At 37.4% G+C, this 19,938-nt stretch overlaps 1 protein-coding gene across 2 annotated transcripts in view; it reads left to right on the top strand.

Annotated features, from left to right (window-relative positions):
• Positions 1–1,426: 1,426 nt before the first annotated feature.
• Positions 1,427–19,938, top strand: part of rxrab (retinoid x receptor, alpha b) — a 65,994-nt gene continuing 47,482 nt past the window's right edge. For both annotated transcript variants that reach the window (XM_036597992.1, XM_036597991.1), the window contains exon 1: positions 1,427–1,657. In XM_036597992.1, the coding sequence (XP_036453885.1) occupies positions 1,630–1,657 (28 nt within the window). In that variant the 5' untranslated portion in view covers positions 1,427–1,629. The remainder of the gene's footprint in view (positions 1,658–19,938) is intronic.

Genomic DNA, 19,938 nt, shown 5'->3' with positions numbered 1-19,938 from the left:
TTTTGTCCTGATAGCAACAAAATGAAGAATGGCTCCTTTTTGAAGGATACAGTGATACAGTGCAGGGCCCAGATTCACAAAACTCTCCTAAGCAAAACACGTACAAAGGATTTTAAGACAAAAACAATTAAGAGTGTTCTTAAATGCAATTTTCAAAAAAACAAAAGAGAAAACTCCTTAAGAGGTTTTTAAATGTTCTCTTGAGAAATCTTTATATATTTTTGATATGGAGGCTATAGGTCGGTTTATAGTGTGGCCTACCCACATTATGCTAAATTTGTTCAATTGTTAAATTATGTCAAAAACACTGTCAGATACATTTTGAATTTGAATCTAAATTTATTTGTATTAACCAGTTATTAAATTGAATCTACTTAGCACTCAATGACAGCGTTAGATGTTACAGTTTTAGTGGCTTACCTTGTTAACTCTTACAGTCTAAAGGCCTGTTCACACCAATTTTTGGACAAAAAAAAAAACAGATGCGATTTGTAACGTAGGGTGACCTTCACACTAAGTCTGAGAGTTGTTTTGTCTAAACTCTCTGAAAACGTGGGAAGAAGATGGAAGAAAAAAAAGAAAACGATTTTTTGAGTGGCAGCGAGGATTCATTAACTGCTTTTCTTTTAAGACACCAACATGGGGAGGTTCGCTTCATACAAGCCGTATGGCGACTGATTCTAAAGGTATTTTCGTATGTTTGTGGGAATTTGGGGCTCTGCTTCTACTTGTTGCTCCTCTTATTAAAAAGGATCATTGATCAGTGAGGAACGCTCATATTTCGCAGTTCTTCGTGGGAATGAACAGACTAGGATGCACCTAGATAAACTGAAAAACGACCTTACAGAGTTGCTATAGCGTACTCACCACCATTCTCCAGCCTTTCAGCTGTGGGCAGGCATATTTTTCCTTAACCTCTGCATTTTTATAGACAGTTTATCATAGCTCGTCTTATTAGCTTTTGTGCTCTGCTAAGCCACTCCGACATGTTGATGCATGCTTGTTTGAGTTGCAACCATGACAACGAAGCTCTGATTGGATTGGTCAGCCTGACTTTTAATGCAACGGTAACAACAGAGAAAATCAAGCAGGCTCTGATTAAAAATGTACACAGCATCGATGTCCATCACTTTAATACTCGACGTGAAAGATGATATGGATTATCTTGGTTTTCAAAACTTTCTGTAAAAATTGGACTAGGTGTGTATAGGCCTTGAGGCTAGTGTCAGGCTAAGGTTAAAATTATGAAAGAATTACATTTTTTCCTAACTTTCCATGTTTTCTTAAGCATGCAGTTAAGAAAATAGCACGTGTAAAGAAGGAGGGTCTTTCTTGCCCCTGAATAGTAGGATTTGTAGCCGTTCGGCCACTGCGCATGCGCGGGCGCTGCTCGGAGTTCCCCCTGAAATGGGCCCCGGCTACTCAGCGCGGTAGATAGTGGGTCGGACTGAGCGCACTACGAGCAGACTGGATGGAGCTGAGTGAAGTGGAGACTTCAGCCCTGCTAGTAAGTGCGTTTTGACAGCGGAATTCAAGGCTTGCGGTGGTTCCTGCTGGATTCAACTCTCCGTCAAGTCTCGTGAGGAGCGTGTTGCTATCTGCTCGGAACGCTAGCTGGCATGAGCTAACATGGAAACCAAACCTTTCTTGTCTTTAGGTAAGTTTGGCTTTCGGGAAATGTGGTTTCCATTAACGATATCTGGACAGTATAATGTCATGAGGGGCTGTTTTTGCATGAGGCTGGACCCTCAAACACTTCAAACAGTTTGGCTTGGTTTGTTACAGAGAAGTGCTACATGAGCTCTGAGGACGTTGTGAGACTTGTCGTATTCTCTTAAGCAGTTTGTGCTAACGTTAAATGTTGACGTTTGTCTCTACGTTCACATTTTCATACTCTTATACCATTTCAATTTACCTTTACTCAGTGTCGAAACGAGGCTGAAGTCAGCTTCTTATTCGCCAGCTTCTTGTTCGAATTTCCCCGTTCCACCTTAAATGGTGCAGCAGTTACGGGCGCCAGAATGTAAGCGCTGCAGCATTTAAGGTGGAACGGGAAAATTCAAACTAGAAGCTGGCGAATAAGAAGCTGACTTAAGCTTCATGTGACGAGAAGCATTATGATGATGATGATGATGATGATGATGATGATATTATGATTATTATTATTATTATTATTATTATTATTGTTGTTGTTTTAGGCTTTTTTGATTCGCCTCGTTCTTGGTCTGATGTTGCTTGGTAACTTGGCGATGTCTCTGTGTGAGATTTGAAGTTTACCGTACTCTTCTCTTAAGATTTGTCACTCCATTCCTCCAAAACACGCTTCAGTTCTTCTCTAAAACGTCCGGGCTACTGTAAGGTTACTGTGTTGATGGGACTGGTTGGTGGAGAAGAGGAAAGTCTCCTCCAGTCCTCCGAGCTGAGTGAGAGTTTTCAGCTGTAACACTGTGTTCTCCAGCGATCATCAGCAGGCCTGGCTGTGGTAATAATCGTTGAACAAACGCCAGCTGCTTCAAAGGAGTGGATCGAGACTTGATAAGCAGTCGTTGTCGATGATACGGGGTGCTTGTAATCAGTAAAGCAGTTCAAATTTTGGTAATGAATTGGACAAATGCTCCTCAGTTTGCTTTACAGCGTGGTCTGGACAGGTTTAAAATGAACTGCAGTTAGATTTAGAAAGTGCCTTTTATCATTTTATTATATTCTACCAATAAAAGTGCAGTGATTTATATTAAAAAATGACATCTGTCATTAATTTCTGTGTAATTACTGAGCAGCTTTGCTAACATTTTGTCTCTGTTGTAGTTAACTAGACCTTGTATTTCAGAAATTATAACTTTACAGGAGAAGACAATAAGAGGATTAACTCTCAATGTATATCCATGTAACAGGTCATTTTGGTCCATTTCCATTGGTCATGAAATGTTCATACAATGTACAGGGCAGCTGACACTTTTAAAATAATAATAAAAAAAGTGATTTATTACATTATTATTCTTATAATGTTATCATAGGGCTGGGCAATATGACAATATTTATCATTATGGTGATGAATTATGTTACAATAGGCTAAATGCTTTTCTGAGTATATTGTGGATATCATCAGTACTTAAACACACGTCTCAGCTGCGTGTTTGATTATAAAAAGAGTATAATTAGTCCTGTTTAATTGGATTTAGTGCAATTTTATTCATAGTTTTTGGTGCTATGTTTTTTAAATGTGGCACTGTTTTGTCTGTTCTGACTTATCATATGCCAGAAAAAAGAAATATTGTAACATATTATGTATCATGACAACTTTCCTAAGTATTATGGTTTCATATATCATATAGCTTTATTATATATCCTCATATTCTTATACGTCCGTTCTGAGTGTGGAGCTGGCACGTTCTTCAGAGAGATCCAAGTCCATGGGCGTCAGTGGGAAGTATAAGCTCGCATTGTAAGGTCGGAGGTGTTCAGGACCACCCCAATAAAAGAGGACCAGCCTGGTTTACGGCGCTGCAGTTTTGTGTTTCAGAGGAGGTGATTGGTCCCTTTGTGAAAGTCTGCAGCTGTCAGTTTTATTAGGGAGCCTTTAAAGGGAAAGTTAATTGCTTAAAGTGACAGCGTCTCTCAGACACCCCTGAAGCCACTGTCTGGCTCTGTATCAAAGGCTGCGTGGGCTCCTCCTAGACAGGGCTGCACAGACGGGCCAAACTGCACTTGAGAAAGTTGGTTTAAAGTGACACTCACTTTAACACACACACACACACACACACACACACACGAATGCACGCACATAAACTCACACATACACACACACATTTGGGAGAGGGTATGAGCTTGAGTCGTCTCTCGTTTCACTCTTGCACAAACTGTTGCCGCTCAAGAACCTGCACTTGAAGGCTTTTGAATATAATGCAATAGCCCACATAAAGGATTGAAGAGGTTATCTATGATATGCTGAAAAGCTTTTTTGTTAATGATTTGCTCCTTTGCAACTGTATGCACTGATTCATTGATAACACTGAAGTTGCCCCTTGTACTATGGACTGTTGTACTCTCCTAGGCCTGTTACAAAGCAATTGCAAAGCATTGCTAAAAGTAGAACCTTGTGTGATCCAGAACTAGTGCTGGGCAGCGCAGCTAAAATGAAATATCATGATATTTTACAAATGTGTCGCAGTATCAGGTGATGTTTAAAATTGCCTTAATTAAGTTAATGAATTTCCTGCACTGCTACTCTGTGATAAAGGAGTGTCTTTCAAACCTGACATACGGCAGTGTCAGAGATCACTATTCATTTATTTAAATTCCAGTAAAAACACCTATTAATTACAAGTGATTCATTTTTATGAGATATTTTTAAGGAGATTAGGTATAGCATGAGGAAGAAGGAAGGCAAAGAAAGAAAAATTATTATTATCTAGATATTAGATATTAAAAGACACAGAGAAAATGGGACTCCAAAACTGTCACAATGAGAAAAAAAGCATTGAAGGCCTTCATCTTTGAGAGAAAGGAGTAAATCAAGCTCCACTCCTGGTTTAGATCTAAGAAAATCCCCAGGTGTTTCTGTCCATCCTTCCACTGAGAGAAGACAAGTCAGCACTACAGATTTAAAAGGATGTGTAACTGTGCTGTTTCTGAGAAAAAGAAATAAACAAAAAAAGAAGAAAAATTTGAGATGAAACAAAGAAGCTGCTGGTGTTCTCAAAACGATAGACTTGGATTGTGTGAACTTTGGAGGTGTGGAGAAATATCCATGCAGATTTCTTTGAAAAACTGAAAGCAAGCCTCTCAACAAGAATTGAAGCTCTAATAAAGGCAAAGGACAAACACACTAAATACTGAAAACTGTGATATTATATTTAGCTGTTGAAGCTTCTGTGTAATTTACTGTCAAACATATGCTTTCTGCCTTTTTCACTGATGCTGAAAAATGAGTACATTGTACTTAATGGCCATTTTGACTGGAAATTAAATCAATGCAGGGCGGTCTTTGATTTTCATAGTATTATTGCTTGTTGTGTTTGGGCAGTTTTATTCTGCTCTGCTCCTCTTAAACCTTACACAGTATTATAAACATCAACCAGACCGAAATCTGATTTCCAGAAAAGAACAGACTACACTTAACGAAGTGACACGTTGAATTGACCTGCATCATTTGTATATTCATGAAATACAGATGAATTAAATATTTCCATCAGTGTAATAATTGTCAAAAGTTTTCAGCTAAAAGACTAAATCATATTGATAATTTATTTATGTGGAAAAGAAATACACGTCTGAATTAAGTGTATTCTTATCGCTTTTCTCAGTGTATATATTTTATTTTTATGTATTATTAATGTTAATTTTAGGTATGCACTGATTTTGGAATCTGGCTGGAAGATATGTGTATATATGCTGATGCTGTTGGTGATTTGTAAACATTAATAAAATGTAGAAATTAAGACCACAAATACCTGGATTTACATTGTGGAGAAATTTCATGCATATTTTTGTAGTGTTACAAATGCAGTAAATTGAAAGAAATGCAGCTATTTTAGCACAGTTGCCCAGTGTCACCTAAACATTCTGCTCTTCTGGATTACAATAAATACGGCATCAAATATCGTTCTGACCTAAACATCTGTTTGATACCATTAATTTTGTTAACGCGATCATCCGATTCCGAATCAATTCTGATATGATTCTTATACCTTTATGCATCCCCAGTTATAAAGCACACACTTTCCCATACATTGCAGTAAGCTACATTTTTGCTATCTATCGTACTGCTTTGTTATCTGTCAATATTGTAAGTCCAGTATACTGGTATAAACAATATCTCACCAAGCACTATACAAAGTCTCTAAACTCTAAGCTAGTTTTGCAGTTGAAAACTGTAACAGAACAGCCTTAAAAGGTTGTTTTTAGGCTGGTCTTTTCCCATTTCCACTGGTCCTGTAAAGGGGATTATTCATATCTGATCTCCGCTCTGTAATTCACTTTGAGCTAATGGATTTGGCATTTGGAGCCTGGCTTTGAGACAGACTGACAGAATGTACCTCACTGCTCTCATCTGCTCCGTCTGACTTTATGTCAGAGTAAACACTCTGTCGTGTGTGTGTGTGTGCGTGTGCATGTGCGTGTGGTCACTCTGAAGAGGCTTCTGTCTTTACCGTCCTGGCTCTGCTCTGTGCTTTGTCTGGAGTGCATTGGGTCATGGCCAGTGTAATGGCCTAATATGTTTATGTCTGTGTCTATATTTGAGTGATGTTAATGAAAGGAGCAGCTGTCTAATTACCAGGTGCAAACTTATAAGGTTAAATTCTTCATAGTTTGTAAAGACATAACCCTCAACTTTTGGAGGAGTGTGTGTATCCCTAACACAGTTTAGGAAATATTGTTTCCCAGACCCAGATTAAGAATATGCCTGGACTTTTAATGATGAAACGCTGTTGACATTGCAGTTTAGACAAGCCTAGGCTTAATCCTTGTTCATGAAACCCATGGGATCAGGTTTTCTAGACAGGGATTAAGCCTATTCCTGGGCTACATTTTGCTTTAATGGAGAATTTGCATATAAAATGCTGTGTAGTCCAAGACTAGGCTTAAGGCTTGGCAGAAAATTGCCATATTTAAGTATGTTTACTGTAGGGGATGTGTTTTCACAACAAACCATGTAATTTGACCAGGGCTATCCAAACCTTTGCATAGGACTGTATTTATGGGTAACATAGACTTAAATTATGTTAGCCTTGTAGCTCCATTGCAAAACTAAAACTGAAGAAGCAAATTTGGGTGTAAAAGCAAAATTGTGTACATTTTTCAGTGAACTTTAAGACTTATTATTTAGTAACTACCATAAATTATTCAGTAACTACTATGAAGCTGTTATGTAAGCCGTGTAGTTAGGAGAGAGAGGAACTGAAGCATGGGCCCACATGCAGGCTGTTACAGTTTGAGGGGCTAATTTAAACCATATCTGATCTCAAGACGTATATTTTAAGTCATATTAAACATAATCTTAAGTTACATTGCACAGTTAAAGAAAACTCTCCATTAAAAACCTAAGTATTCTGCGTTTAAAAGCTCCATTGCCCCTCCTCCTGGTCCGCTTGTGCACATGTTCGGCCTGTGTTGCAGGATGTGTTACTGGCTGAAAATAGGGCACTTAGTTGTTGAGATAAGATCTGCTGGAGATTTTGATGTCCTTAAAGCCATACATCCCATTCCCCGTGAGAGTAGCAAATTAGACACACCAGCAAACTTCTAATGCAGTAAAGGGCCTCTCGAACTACTGTTCATGTGATATGTGAACAGGTGTGATCTGCTACAGTTACAGTGTATGGAACAAAAGGATTTGATTAAAGCGAGGGCTCAGGGGTTTCTAAAGAAAGAAGGTAGTGACTGGATGCATTAAACATGTTTTCAGTCGCATCTGATCTCCACTAAGTCTGCATCCAGGTGCTGAAACACGCACAAGTGTATTGTTGCTGTTGTAAGAATGTGTATCTCTGAAATGGGAACTTTAGAGCAGAATGAAAAGTGTACTTAAATTATAATGTAAATGTAATGTGAATTTATTGCAAGCAAAAGAAGAACCACTTTTGGTTTCTTTTTATTTTATTGTTATTTTTTTGGGGGGGGATTTTAACCCAATTATCTACCAATTTAGTCGTCGCCAATTCCACCCACTAGTAAGGACTCCCCCAACCACACGATACTATCAACGCTAAGAGGGCGAAGGCTAACACAGGCTTCCTCCGAGAACTGTGAAGCCATGCAACGTCATTGGACAGTGGAACGCGCGCGGAGGAAAGCGCCAACCGCCAGATCTGTTACGTCAGCTAACAGACGCCTGCGCTGACTAGCATCGCGTTAGGTGATGGGGAGAGGGAGGGGCCATCCTACCCACCCAGGGAGAGCGAGGCCAATTGTGCTCTCTTGGACTCCCGGCTACGGACGGCTGTAGCATCACCAGGGATCGAACTCGCGATCTCCTGATGATAGGGCCAACGATTAGACGGTTGCGCCACTCGGGAGCCCTTTGGTTTCTTAAATGAGATCTGTGAGTGTGAAGAACTTTTTAATGGGTCAGAGAAACTTCAAAGAATGTAAAGGTTCTTTACCAAGTTAGTGGATCTTCTTAGACCATGTACATTACATGAAGGTTCTGTAAACTTAAAGGTTCTTCACACTCAGACCTCTCATTTACATAAATTGATTCAATCCATTGAAAGGTTCTTTAAGCAACTAAAAGTGGTTCTTCTGTGGGATCATATTTTGGTTTTGGTTTAGAAAGGAAGAAAAACATTTGAAAATAAAAATTTGAAAAAATTTGAAAATAAAGGTTCATAAATGGTTTTACATTTGGACATACTGTTCTAGGAAAAACTTTTATTTGAAATAGTATAGAATCTTTACATTATACATATATTTATGTTTTACGTGTGGCTCTAGTATTTACAGATGCCCTCCAATACCAAAAAGTCTGTCACGATCATGAACCTTTATCTGCCAGTTAAGTACCATATAAGTGATGGCTATTTACAACTTAATTGTTGTTTTTGTTTATTGTATGCAGCTGTTAAAGGACAAGGTGAAGTGGCCACCAGGTTGACTGATTAGCTGTCTTGCTTCCTAGGTGGAGATACTTAGCAGCTCCCAGCTGATGCCAGACATAGCACAAGCTCAAATAAACAAGCATTACTCACCACTGCCCTCTAAAGGTCTTATAGCACCAAGTCAGAAGTTAGAAATTTTGGTTTCTTAAGACTCAAGACATCTCTTACATGTCAAGATGTTTTCTGCTTTCTTTTACTTACATGCGTTTGCCTCAACTGATGAAAATGCATCAAATTCACATTCTGTGTGTTATGTCATCATAGAACTGTGAAAGCTAATAATTATGGGAAATTATTGTTGATTAGCATAAATAATTGTGATTAGGTTATTATATGATAATTGTGACAGGCCTGCTTAGTTAATCTAATTAATAAAATGAAGTGTGCTACTCGAAATTAGCAAATCCACACAGTGGCTGAAGTGCAGCAAGAAGTGAAGAAGCACTTAAGTTCTAACTGTATTCTTTAACCATCATATCAATAACTTAAACAAACAATCTTTGTTACATTTAGCTGTATTACTGTTCACTTGTGCTTACTCAAATGCTATATAGTGATTTTACTTTATTTATTTATATCTGTATGTATTCTAATGTTGCATAATGTTTTTATTGGCAAAAACACAGTTACTCCCAAAATACATTTTTGTAAACAACTTTTATGGCTGCCTAAAACATTTGCACAATGCTGTGTATTTATAAGAGCCATTTTTAGCTATTTGTAACTAAAAAAATAAGAAAGTTCAGTCAGACCAGATAGACTGTTTAAATGTCTGTGTTTGTTACGGTGACCTTAGTCATGTTCATTGCCACAGTCAGCAGGTTTTTTCTGTAGGTGTATCTGTATTATTTTTACCCAGAGTACTTTCAGAACCGAAGACTGTCCGCAGACATGGTTTCCTGCTGAATCACTGTTTACAGACTGAAGAATCTGAAAGACGTTTCAGACTGCTTTGAAAGTGGAGTGGTGATAGCTGTGCAGCTGAAGAAAGTCAGATTTTCACATGGGGGTGAAACAGTAGCTCGTCTTGTCAGCGTCTCATGTTCAGGAACATTCCATTGTCGAAACTGCATAGACAAGATGGCCCTCTTGATAATGTTTTTAGGGGAATGTTGAGTAATACAAATAACTGTCGGTACACAGAAGTATGAAAAGTATGCTACTTGTCTTTTAGTTGGTTTGTGTTTTACATTTGTCATTCTGAGCTTGCATTTCTTTACTCTTTATAGTGTCCAGAACTTTGACCTCTGAAGCTGTAGAGATTCTAGAGTTATAGCCTTAAGCACAAGTAGTAGATAAAATGATAAAAAACCTTCAAAAACATGTGGTTATCTTTCGGCGCACAGCTTTACATTAATCTGTGTAGCATTTTCTTTCAAAATCTAGATTAAAATTTTGATTTCAGCCTTTGCTTTGTATTTGAGATAATGTCATAATATAAAAAATATAATACTTAGAAAATTTTACAAAACATCGTAAAATGCTATAACTAGTATTAGGAGTAGCAACACACTTAGTTTCAGGTTTGATACTCTTTTTGATTCTGAGGTTAAGATTCGATTAAATATCCCGGTTTTTATGTGATAATATCTTGATTTTACAGTACTTGAAATGCACTGCCCAGTTTTGTTCAGTAAAATGCAGATTTTACTTGCTGGCAAAAAACTTTACAGTAGAAGGCAAAAAGTTCTTTATTTTTAATGTAAGTTAATGTAAAGAGATTTTATTCCAAGCACTTTTGGACCATTTCTGTTGGTTCATACATTACGAAATTTTGAAAATTTTGAAAGAAATAGAGACAGTGACGATGTACAAAAACCTGAACTACCTTGTACAAAACCTTGTGTGACATATCTCTGTTTTCATTGACATTGGTTTCCGCAAAAGATGTCAAGTGAGAGACCTTTGGAAGAGACTGAAGGACAAATCAGCCATACAGTTTTAGATTTGAATAGACTGTTTCAAATCATATATTTTTTTTTTTATTTCTTGACGCTAGGCTTGTGAAAATGGGTTTTAAAATGCAAAAATAGCCAGAGAAATTGGCAGGTTCCCATGTTAATTGAGTAAAAGAGGCTGCTTATCCTCTTCAGATAAGCACTAACTGATACAACGTTGGACATCATTCTACACAAGATCTTTCCTCCTCATTGAACAATGTGGCAACGTATTTTCAGAGGATCATATTTTCACTGTTTCTGGGCTTAGCTAACATCAACTAGAATACTTAGCCTAGTTAGTGGAAAGGCTGCACCAGAGCTGGCTGTGTTCATAGCAAAAACGTGCAAATAGCAAAATATAATGTAGTATATGATGAGTTTTAATACAAAATGCTGTGTATCCTTTTGTACCAGTTTTGGATATAGTCACTTTTTGAAAAGAACCATAGCTGATGTATATTGGAAAACACATTTTATTTATCTAAGAAAGACAGTATTAATCAAAATATATCTTTGATATTTCTTTTATGTGTAAAGCCCAATCCCAACAACATATATCATGAAAAAAGGCATTTTGGAATTCTTGAAAATGCATTTTGAAACAAAACCCTCCATATGTACTCACAAACACAAGCCATTGTTACGTTTTACAGTCTTGTTTATACACAAAATCAGTGTAGACTTAAACTGTTGGCCTTAGACCTGTGCTGGTAACAGAGTATTTTTATTCAGGTAACCATGTAGAAAGTAACCATGATGAACAGTTAAATCAGACATGGGAGGGGGGATAGGTTCCTTTACCTTTTTGTTCAGTAAATTTGTAACAGCCCCTTACACTAAAGCGGACATGGAATCGACCACATAGCGCTGAAATGTTGAAAAATTGAAGCTTAATCTTTGTCAAATAATAGAACACAATAAATGCACAGTTCAGTAAAAGGGGTACTGTCATCTTTAATTTGATTGGGAAAATATATCTATTTCAGAAAGAACAGAATTGCGAATGTCACACAGACTTCACGGTCTGAGAGTCTGTGGTCGCTCAGTCTGGTGATTTCTTCTCCAAAGCCATTTCGCCTGAGGCCCTTTGAAAAGGCCTATTTTGCTTGATGTACGAGAGCTGAGACATGATTTTTCATTGGATTTTGCCATGTTTGCTCAACATGAACTCATTTTTTCTGATGTGTGAAACCTGACCCTGTGCTATGAAGATGTCCTAAAATGTACGCCTTCACATAGCAAGCTTTTTGTACAAGCCTGATATCTGCACTGTGCACATTTAACCAGCGCAGCTTTGAGTGTAGAACAAGCTAATCAATAATAAATATAATAAATGTGATATTAATATAGGAGATCTCATCACCCAGTGTGCTTAAATGTACAGTTAGATTTACATGTGGGAATAACAGTGTCTTAGTGTTTGCATGAAGCAAATCGATAAATGAACGATGTTTTTTTAAACCGGCGAAAACAAGTTTTTACTGCCACTGGGGACTGTTACGACAGTCACTCAGTCTTCCCTTGATGAAATGTGAGGAGTAAAAGAATACAGATCTGAATATTTGAATACTGATAGCTGTTAGCCATGTCCTCAAGTACATGTACATTTCGCTATTCGATGTGCAATGAAATGGTTATATCATTATACCAGTATACAAAAGTATCTAAAAGCATCCATTTAAATGCTCAGACAGACAAATGTGAACAATGTTCCGTCCCACTTAACAGCCTGAATACAAAAATAAATTGAAGAATGACTCACTACTGGAGATTTGAACTGTTTTTAATTATGAAGCACTCTTTCTAGCCATTTCTGGTCCGCTGTGGTAATTTCACATGTTGATTGTTGTAAATGAACTGGCTCCATTCTGTGTATAATAACCTAATTATGAATCTTGATGTGTGTGTCAGGATTGTTCCAATGGGTTTTGAAGATCCAATAAAAAAATTAATGAAACCCATTTTTCCGTCCGTGTTGTTCTAGTAAAAAAACATTCAAATTAAAATGAGGTCGTTTTGAGATGTTATGGAGAGTATTTATAGTCAGATGTCCTCCAGTGATTTAATGTGATAAAGTAAATGAAAAAGAGTCAGTTTTCTCTAATCTAATCTTTCTCTGAAGATTGATGTGACAGGCGTGGAACAGAGTGCACTTTCTTGCATGAAAAAAAAACTGTTTACCTCTTTGCGTACAAGGTACATTCCTTTGATGAATATGTCATAATTTTGACGTGACATACGCTGTTTGCAGGTTGTACGTGTGTTTTCCTGGAGGCTAACGCACAGCTCTGCTGGTTAATTAATAGCGGAGCAGGAATACTGACATGTGGGCAGTAGAATGGGCCTGTTCCGAATGACCTAATCCCACACTACAAACAGAAGCATCCATTTTGCTAATTAGGGAACTTTCATGGCCTCAAATTAAAGCAGATATTTCAGCGTGTGGATTTACAAGTGCCAAATCTTCTCATACACCTACAGCCCACAGTTTCTTTCATAAGAAACCTCTTTCGTTACATTTTCCATTTAAGGATACGTTGCATACGTCAACGCCTATGATTAAAGACAGAAAGTGCCAGAATTTGCTAGACTCTGCTCTTAGTACTCATTGTTCTGGAAGACAAATATTTGAGGTTTAAAGGGGTCGCATCCTGGAAACTCATTTAATTGTCCTCCCTTTTTTGAAATAAGAGCTTGATTTAGTATGTAATCAATGTTAAAGTTTAAAAACGTCAGTCCAAACAGACTGTATATGGAAACTAAGTTACAAAACAATCTATTTTTAATTCCTTGTTTTTGTAACATCATGAAGACAATTGCATTTATGTATATTTGCCCTTTCAGTTGAAGTTATAAGGATGTTTCTGCTCGGACTGCTTTTTGAATGCAATGAGGCACAATACAGACCACACAATTAGACAGTCATAAAGGCACAGCCTGTTTAATGCAGAAAGATAAAGAGAGTGTGGAAAATTTGCATTTAAAAATGAATTATGATTGTTTTGGGGACACAAACCTACAAAAATTTCACAAGCAGTAAAAATAGTTCCTGAAAAATGTACAGTATGTCTTGTTAAAATGTTGCTTTGCCTCCAGTCATATATGGCATCGAGTTTTGCCGTGCTTCCTTTACTTTCTTGTCTTCTCAGAGGCTTTTGTGTGAGAAGAGTGTTGTGGATTGCTGTTCTTTGTCTCGGTTTGAGAGATAAGACACCAGCTGAATTGTGCTATACATTCCATTCAGTTCCTTATGTGTATATGTTTCCTTTTAGCCTGATTGAGGTGTCTCTGGGGTAGTGTTCAGCAGAGCTGCACTTTAAAGCATGTTAGGCTATGACTGATCCTTGTGACCTTCACTTTCTACTGCTCAGAGCATTTTCTAAGGCTTCAAATGTACCTAAGATTGTTGTTTTTAAGAATACTGATGTGTAGTAGGGCTGAAAAATCAATTGAGTCGTGCCATGAAATAGAAGCTTTTGTAAAACATCATAGAATCAGTAGTAGAGGTGTAATGATACATGTTTTCAAGTTTGATACAGTTATCAATTCTTCGGTCAAGAATTAATTTGATTTTCAATATTTTATGTGCTAGGAATAAGGTAAGTTTAGAAATATGTTTGGTAGATGATTAATTGAAACCACCCTTTCAGTTATTTAATTTATAGTCAAAACAGTGATTCAAGCTCAGGTTAGTAATTTTTCAGATATCTCTGAGGAGATTGGATATAGGATAATTCACTTGCATGAGGAAAGAGAAAGGCAAAAGAAAATAAGTGGCAAAAAAGAGTCTTGCAAGACCTAATAGACCACCAAAACTATCACCATCAAATAAACAGTACTTAAAGCTTTCATCTTTGAGAGAGAGGAGTAAATCAAGCTCTACTCTTGCTTCAGATCTGAAAAAAGCCACAGGTGTTTCTGTCCATCCTTCCACTGTGAGAAGACAACTCAACACTATAGGTCTGAAAAGATGTATAGAAACGTAAGTAAGAAAACATTACTGAAAAAATAAAACAAAAAAGAAGAAAAAGAGCAAAAAAGCCGCTTTACCAATGGAGTGACCACCCCAGAGACCTCAATATCATTGAATGAGTTTGGGATTACTTGGATCATGAGAAGCAGAATATGCAACTTCTGACTGAACTTTGGAGGTGTGGAAAAATGTTGTTGCAGATTTCTTTGGAAAGCAAGTCTCCTGAAAAGAATGGAAGCTGTAATAAAGGCAGAAGTTGGATACACTAAAAACTGAAAAAAACTACCATATTTAGTTCTGTAATTTACACAGAAAAATCATCTATTTGATACAAATAATTTGTGCATAATGGTTGTTTTGACTGAAAATGTATAAATAAAGAGAGTGGTCTCTGACTGTTGTACTGTATATAGACTACTGATACAGGCCTGGAGCTAAATATGTAGAAAATAATTACAGCTTATATCAGTCAGTTATATATCAGTTATATTAGACTATTGAGACAGGCCTGGAGCTTAATTTGTAGGAAATAATTGCAGCTTATATCACAATTGCTATATTAGTCAAAAAAAATTGAAATTAGACATCAAAATATTCATCCAGTGACAGCAGCTCTCATGATGGGTATATTAGTCATTGTGCGACTCATTTGCTGCTGTTCTGTTTGCTGATATCACATGGATTGTTTTGCTGAATGACTGACACATAGTGTTTGCTCAGATGTTTTTTTTTCTCCTCATATTTTCGTTTTTCCTGAGCATTGTTTATACTAGGGAGTGTGTGAGTGATATAACCCAGCAGGAAGTCATAGGAGAACAATGAGGAGGTGAAGAACAGGATGCAGGAGCTGTGTGTGTGCGCTCTGTGCAGGAGGGCTGTTTACCTGTTACAACCATGCATTTTCATTCAGCTCCTGTGTGGTTAGGCATGTGTAAACGTACTGTAATTAATGCAGCGGGCTGGAACCCTATTACAAGTCGTAACTAGAATAAACCGTGTGTGTGTGTGTGTGTGTGTGTGTGTGTGTGTGTGTGTGTGTGAGCATGTTTTTGTAGCTTTGTTTTCATTCTGGTACAGTGCAAATGATATCTTTGTAATCTCTGATTTACAGTAATTATTTCTCTAATGCCAGAACACTTATAATTCCATGCTTTTTATCTAATTAACCTGTTAAATCCAGCATTATATCTGTAGTTCTAATCTCAGATTAGACAGACCACCTAATGAGAATGGAGCTACACTTGATGACTGTTTTGAGAAAAATGTACACAGAAAAATTGCACAGATTCTCAATCAATTTATGATCATTTTGTGAACCTTTTTTGGAATGTTTTGTGACAATAACCTATGTAATGTGAAGGGATGTAGAGAATAAAAAGAAAAACAGCATAAAGCATAACAATATTTGTTTTGTTCAAGAGAAGGTAAGTGCTGAATTGCCTGAAGAGTGAGATTGTGGAGATCAGAACATATGCTAGATGCAAGCTATGTTTCAGCATGGCTTATTATCAATCTAAGAGGCTAATAAAGCAATAAGCCACTCGAGGCGTGTGTTACACTGAATTTTCCGTAGTTAAGGGATGTATTAGGCATGATGGGGATGATTGTTAGGCCGAAGCAGTGTATATTTGTAAAATAATGTCAAAGTGCAATATGATAAAATACATAAAAGTTTGATTAATAAAATGTATTATTACATATTTATCATGATAAACTATTACATAGTTATCATGACAAATAATTGGTCTGCTGAACATAATTAATAAATATTCATAAATCCTAAGATGTGGCAGCCAAGAAGAATAACAAAGATTATCTGTTTTAAAGACTCTATTAACAATAATACAGAATTCAGTTGACCTATCCATGCTGCACCCACATTTACTTTTTTTTGTAGCAACTTCTGTGAGATTGGGCAGGCTTCACAGAACACTGGCAAAAATCCCATTATACATAATGAATTTGCTTGTCTTTTAGATTATCTGCATAATGATCAGTTTCTGCTTTAAAATGCTGCTCTACAAAGCTGGACTGTTGTTGATACTAATTGAAATGAGGCAGGTTGGAAATGACATTTACCGAGTTGCACCGCACAAACTAGTTTTACCATTGAGCTTAGTAGTTACTAAGTATTTACACCTCCCCTCAGCAGGTGTAAGTTTTGGGGAAACCATCAGAAACCACATAGAAAGCACAAAAAGGACCAAAACCATGACTTTTTTTGCTTAACTAAGCTAAAAATTCTAAATGTACGTATGCTGTATGCTGTGATTTTGATCATCGCCCTGGTTTTAACTTTTTTTAAAGTATGAAGCTCACACCCATAACTCCAGCTCAGTGAGACTCAACAGCTGCCCAGATGTCTAAACTGAGGCTGTTGTTGTGTCGGTTAATCAGAAACCATTGTTTAAAAAAATCTGTGTATATGGTTGTCTCAGCTAAATATTAAAGAATGAACGGACAGTGGCTGTAGATAATTAGTTTCATTCAGTTTAACGTGTACACATCATTCTCTTCTTGGCTGAATATTTTCATTGAAAAAGTCAGAGCAAGCTGCCATTGCGTTTCCATGACAGCAGGTTAATAGATCAATTCAAGCATTATCATCAAGTTAAAGCGACGTACGCATTAGATATTTGTTGCTTGTTAAGACATGACTTACGGATTTGTGGTGCCACCAATTTTAGTAAAAGGATAGTATGAAACTGACTCACTCAGGACTTAGTAAAGACTTTGTGCTCAAACTTACGCAACACCAGTGCAACCAAGTCCAGATCTGTCCTGACAGTGTATACAAATTAAATACTATCCCACTGTCATTTTTTTGGTATTTTTGACAAAATTGAGCTTTTAAAAATGAGAGGTTAAATAAGATTTTTGCCAGTGTTGTGTAAAGCCTGTCCAACCTTGCACCAGTTGCTAAGACTGCACACATTTCATCTGTGGAGCATGGATAAGTCAACTCTTCTATTGTTACAAGCTTGACATCGTAAGTGTAGCAGAACCCTTTTTGGTGCTATATAGAACCCTTTACAAAAAAGGTGCTATAGGGAACCCTCTACAGCACATTCTCCATCAATCTGAAGAACACTTTCACGATACAAAGAACCCTTTAATCATGCAGAGGGTTCTTTGAGTGTTTATGGTTCTATGTAGAACCATTTCCTTTACTAAAAAACCTTTGAAGAACCACCTTTTTTACAAGTGTAGGTATATAGAAATAAAGGACAGTTACTCTGTGCAGAAATAGAGAACGTGTTGATGGAAGTCATTGGTGATGAAGACAGTGAAGGACGCATGGACAAGTGGATACTCTACTTTAAACGTGGCCTTAAAGCATTATTTGTCAGAAGGAGCACATTCTCTGTGAAATTGCTGTTAAAATTATCACACAAATCCAATTATGAGGTAAGGCAGGGAAGACGGGTGGTACAAAGGGTTTTTTTCTTTCTAAATTGGTGGCAGAAACTCCCTCAAATCCAAAAAGGAATCTGTGAAATATCATCTGTTTTTTATTTTTTTTCTCCTATGGAAGGAACAGTACTGAATGTTTATTGCCACCAGGCCTCATCTTCCATCTCCCCTCCATTAATCTCTCCATATATCCATCTCTGAGGGAGAAATGCCATCCATACACATCAAGAGTGTTAATCAGGCCATTTTTCTTCTTTGCTGTATGTGAGGATCTTTGCTTTCACCAAGCACATAATTCAGTCTGTAATCTCCCTTTTCTTTCCCTCCGAGCATTAATGCTTGCCACAGTCCTTGCCATTTCCATACTGTAGCTTTATCCGGATTGTATATCTGGGCTGGCATGGATATGAAAAATGTGCACTCCATATTCCTCAGGCATATAACAGAGGAAGAGACTGTAGGCTGACTTCATTCGGAAAGTATGTGGACTTCATTGGGAATAAATTTTAGGAACTATTTGGCTCATCCACAATAGTGGATATTAATTATGAGAAGGGGAAGAATTATTTTGGTTAATTTGGAATACTTTAACCTGTTTTTGGTGATGAATTATGAAGCGGGGTAAAGGAAAGTAACGTTATGGTTATGACAGATTGCTTGGAAATATTCCGATTAATTGGTTAGCTGGAGAGTTATTGAGTCGTTATAAAAGTGAGAGAGAAGGGGGTGGGGTGTACAAAGTGGAGCGTGGAGACTCCAGCAGAGGGAAGACGGGAGAGAAGAAGGGAGAGGGAGAAGGGCTGGATGAAATGACGCTGACTAGGAAAGTGAAAGGAATGAACTGTGGCCGTGAAGTTGAACTCAGGGTCAGGAGTTCCTCTCAGCCCTGGATAACCTCTTATCCTCTGCTGCCCTACTACACTCTTCAAAATAAAGGCGGTAAAAAGGGTTCTTTGGAGGAACGCAATATAAGAACCTCTTTTGGTTCCACAAAGGCCAGAGCACACCAACCTAGTAAACAGCAACATTCTGATGCTGGCAGAATGTTTAGAAAAAGTAACTGAAATGTTCTCCCTATTCACATTTCAGAGCACTTGGAGTGGGGGAGAACATTTCAGAATAGTGTCAATGGAGGAGAACTTTGTTGAACATTGTGAATAGTAAGAACATTCCAGGATAGAAAATCGGGGAGAACATTTCAGATCAACTGATTGGGAAGAACGCTACAGAATAGTGTGAATGGAGAATGGAGAACATTCTAAACTGCGAACAAAGAACATTCAAGAACAGTGTGGAGAAAATGTCTGGACAGTGTGAATGGTGAGAACATTCTAGGAGAGTGTGAATGTGAACAAGCAATCTAGAACAGTGTGAATGTAGAACATTTTAGAAGCGTGTGAATGGGAGAGAACATTCTAGAACAGTGTGATTTGAAAACAACATTCTTGAACATTGTGACTATGAGATCATTCTAGAACAGTGTGAATAGAAAGAGAATGTTCTAGGACAGTGTGAATAAGGAGAACAATCTAGAACAGTATGAATGGAGAAAATATGCTAGAGTCTCCCAACAATCCCCACAAAGGTATGGCATTTGGTTTTGTTGGTGTTTGTTGGGTAAGTGTGCTCTGGCTTTAAAGAACCTTTCGAAGGATGGTTCTTTAAAGATTTTTGGTAATGAGGTGTTCTAGTGGGGAGAACATTTTAAAAGTTTAAACAAACTTCACATCATGTTACTGTTATGTGGCCGTTTGTGTTTTTCCTAGAATGTACAGCCAAGCCAAGAACCATTTGAAGAGTGTACATTATACCTCTTCTGTCTGCCTCTCTCGCTTTCTTAGCTTCTTTGTCTCACTCTCTCTCTTTAGCACTGTGAACCTCTCTCCTACAGCTTTTCCAACTATTTAGTGTGCAGAGGTACAGTTGGGGGGCTGAGTTGGAATTCCGCAACTATTTTAAGAATCTGTGAAAGCTGTTGGAGTTTAGCCTGTTTTTTTTCCATCACTCTCTCTTT

Source organism: Colossoma macropomum, unplaced genomic scaffold, assembly GCF_904425465.1.
Source record: "Colossoma macropomum unplaced genomic scaffold, Colossoma_macropomum, whole genome shotgun sequence".
Classification (NCBI taxonomy): domain Eukaryota; kingdom Metazoa; phylum Chordata; class Actinopteri; order Characiformes; family Serrasalmidae; genus Colossoma; species Colossoma macropomum.
Note: the sequence above shows the minus strand (reverse complement) of the source record. Positions and strands in the feature narration are given on the sequence as shown.